Raw genomic sequence first — 2,273 nt, forward strand, 5'->3', positions numbered from 1 at the left:
AACCCCAGATATGTAAGGTGCTCAATGAGTATGTTATTGGGCAGGATAAGGCCAAAAAGGTTTGGTTTTTTGCGACCTCAAGAGCTTTTTGTTTGAGAGATCAGTGTGGTCTTTGCCAAATGAAATCATTCTACTAAAAGGACGCCCATATGATGCATATTGTTTGAATTTGGACATGCATAACAAAACTAATGAAGTAAATTAAATATATTCAAGATTATTTGTGGAATCTTTTGCCTAGTTTATGTTTGATAAGAATGGAAATATCCGTTTCCACAACTTGCTATTATGAATTTTAGCCTTCTTTTCTGAGTTGTTTGACTGTTGTACCAAACTTTGGAGAAATGACTTTCTTCATATGACAGGTGCTTTCTGTTGCTGTTTACAACCACTACAAAAGAATAAACCACGCTCTGGTGCAGAAAGTGTGAGTATCTACATGTCTGGTTCCTTTTTTCTGGCAATTCTGGAGATCATTAATAAAACATGTTAGTGACTTACTGAATAGGTCTTAATTAAACCTTTTGCATTTAGAGACATGGAATTATGTATCAACAATTCATTTTAATATTTCTGTTATTATTAGCACTTCGGAAGAAATCTGATAACAATAAAATTTAATCCAGAAACAACTTTAGTTAAGTTATCAGAATCTTTCAACCTTAATATCTTCAAGAAATTCATTGTTTTCGCTTACCACTGCAACCAATTTGGGATTTCTATCACCAGGTGTTTTTTGCCATATGGACCTTTTTATAGTGGCTGATCTTTTCTTTGTCAACTGTTATGACATAACTTCCTTAATATTTGTCACCTGTCCTTGCATGATTTCAGCTATCTTCATGATTGATTGAATACTTGATTGTTATGTTAGAATAGCATGACCGAATAATAAGCAACCACTTGATTCTTCATCATATCAATTCTTGCAAATTGTTCTTTTCCCTAATATGTAAGATGCATTATTGGTATGTTGTTGACCATTGATTTTCATTTTTCTATCAGGACAGGTTCTGAAGTAGCACATGCTGAACTAGATTCTTGCAATAATGATATTGTGGAGCTGGATAAGAGCAATGTCTTATTGATTGGCCCAACTGGCTCAGGCATGCTGTGTAGAGTATTTTGGTTTCTCAAAAAAAGAAAAAAAAGGAAAAGAAAACGAGTGAATTCAGTTTTGTGTTTTTGTCTTGGGGCGCATAAAGCTACTTATGCATGGTGGATTATTCTGATTTATGTTACTCTCCTTGATTGAAGGACAGGGAAAACGTTGCTTGCTAAAACACTAGCTCGTGTTGTGAATGTGCCTTTTATCATTGCTGACGCCACAACACTAACACAGGCAGGTTTGATATAATTTAGTAAATTCTCTTCTCCTTTTTTTTTGTTCAATAAGTTAGGTTTATGCAGTACTTGCTTCTTGATGCTGCTCCTGTTTGTACATGTCTGCAGGCTGGCTATGTCGGGGAAGATGTGGAATCCATACTGTACAAACTACTCATGGTATGTTCATTGAGTTTTTCTATATCATGTACACAAAGAGGAGTTAAAGAGATATAAATATGTGTATAAGAGTTCATGTATTTTGTTTATTTGCTTATTTACTCAAACTTGGAAACAAAGATATACATATTGGAAAGGATAATTCTGTATCTATTATTTCAGAATAGTAATTTGTTTCTGATTTATTTGAGCAGGTTCACTTTATCATGATTCTAGTAGTTTCCCATGAAGGCCACTCCTTTAGCAGCATGTATGGCATATTCCACAAAGTGATTTTTTTACTGGGGCGTTTTTCTACTTTTATGTATATGAGGTCTTAGATCATAATGGTTTAGTTAAGGGACTGAACAAAAAAAAGATTCATTGATAATGGCCTTTAGAAGTAGCTTATCGTTTACATTGTTAGATCTCTAATCCCATAGCAATCATGAACCGAAGATTTATGTTTCTTATAACTCTCTTATTTTTCAAGCTAATTTAGCAATTGTTTGCCATTTGGATAGAGCACAGGGAGGGAAAGGGAAGCAAAAAGTTTGATTATGAGTGAAAAGCAAGGAAATGAAGGTTTCTTTATGTTTTTTCAGGAAACTCAAGAGAAGGGAGGAATTGGGTGTTGTAATGAGTTGACAATCTTTTGTTTTTTTTTCTTTATTCATTCCTCTTTCCTATCTCTGTACATACGTCGGCAGAAGTAAAAAATAATCTTGCTACTTTTCCTCTTTCCTCTATTACCTCATTTATGCTCTGTGTTAGCTCCTAACTATTACTCT

General features: G+C 34.0%; 1 protein-coding gene across 1 annotated transcript in view; it reads left to right on the top strand.

Moving 5' to 3' along the window:
- The window catches only part of LOC105169050 (CLP protease regulatory subunit CLPX2, mitochondrial), a gene marked incomplete in the record, with an annotated part of 8,264 nt that overhangs the window by 812 nt on the left and 5,179 nt on the right, over positions 1 to 2,273 (top strand). The window contains 5 exon segments of the mRNA XM_011089315.2: positions 9 to 59; positions 366 to 427; positions 1,006 to 1,106; positions 1,263 to 1,342; positions 1,453 to 1,503. Coding sequence (XP_011087617.1) covers positions 9 to 59; positions 366 to 427; positions 1,006 to 1,106; positions 1,263 to 1,342; positions 1,453 to 1,503 — 345 coding nt within the window.

This window comes from Sesamum indicum, linkage group LG8 (genome assembly GCF_000512975.1).
Source record: "Sesamum indicum cultivar Zhongzhi No. 13 linkage group LG8, S_indicum_v1.0, whole genome shotgun sequence".
Lineage (NCBI taxonomy): Eukaryota > Viridiplantae > Streptophyta > Magnoliopsida > Lamiales > Pedaliaceae > Sesamum > Sesamum indicum.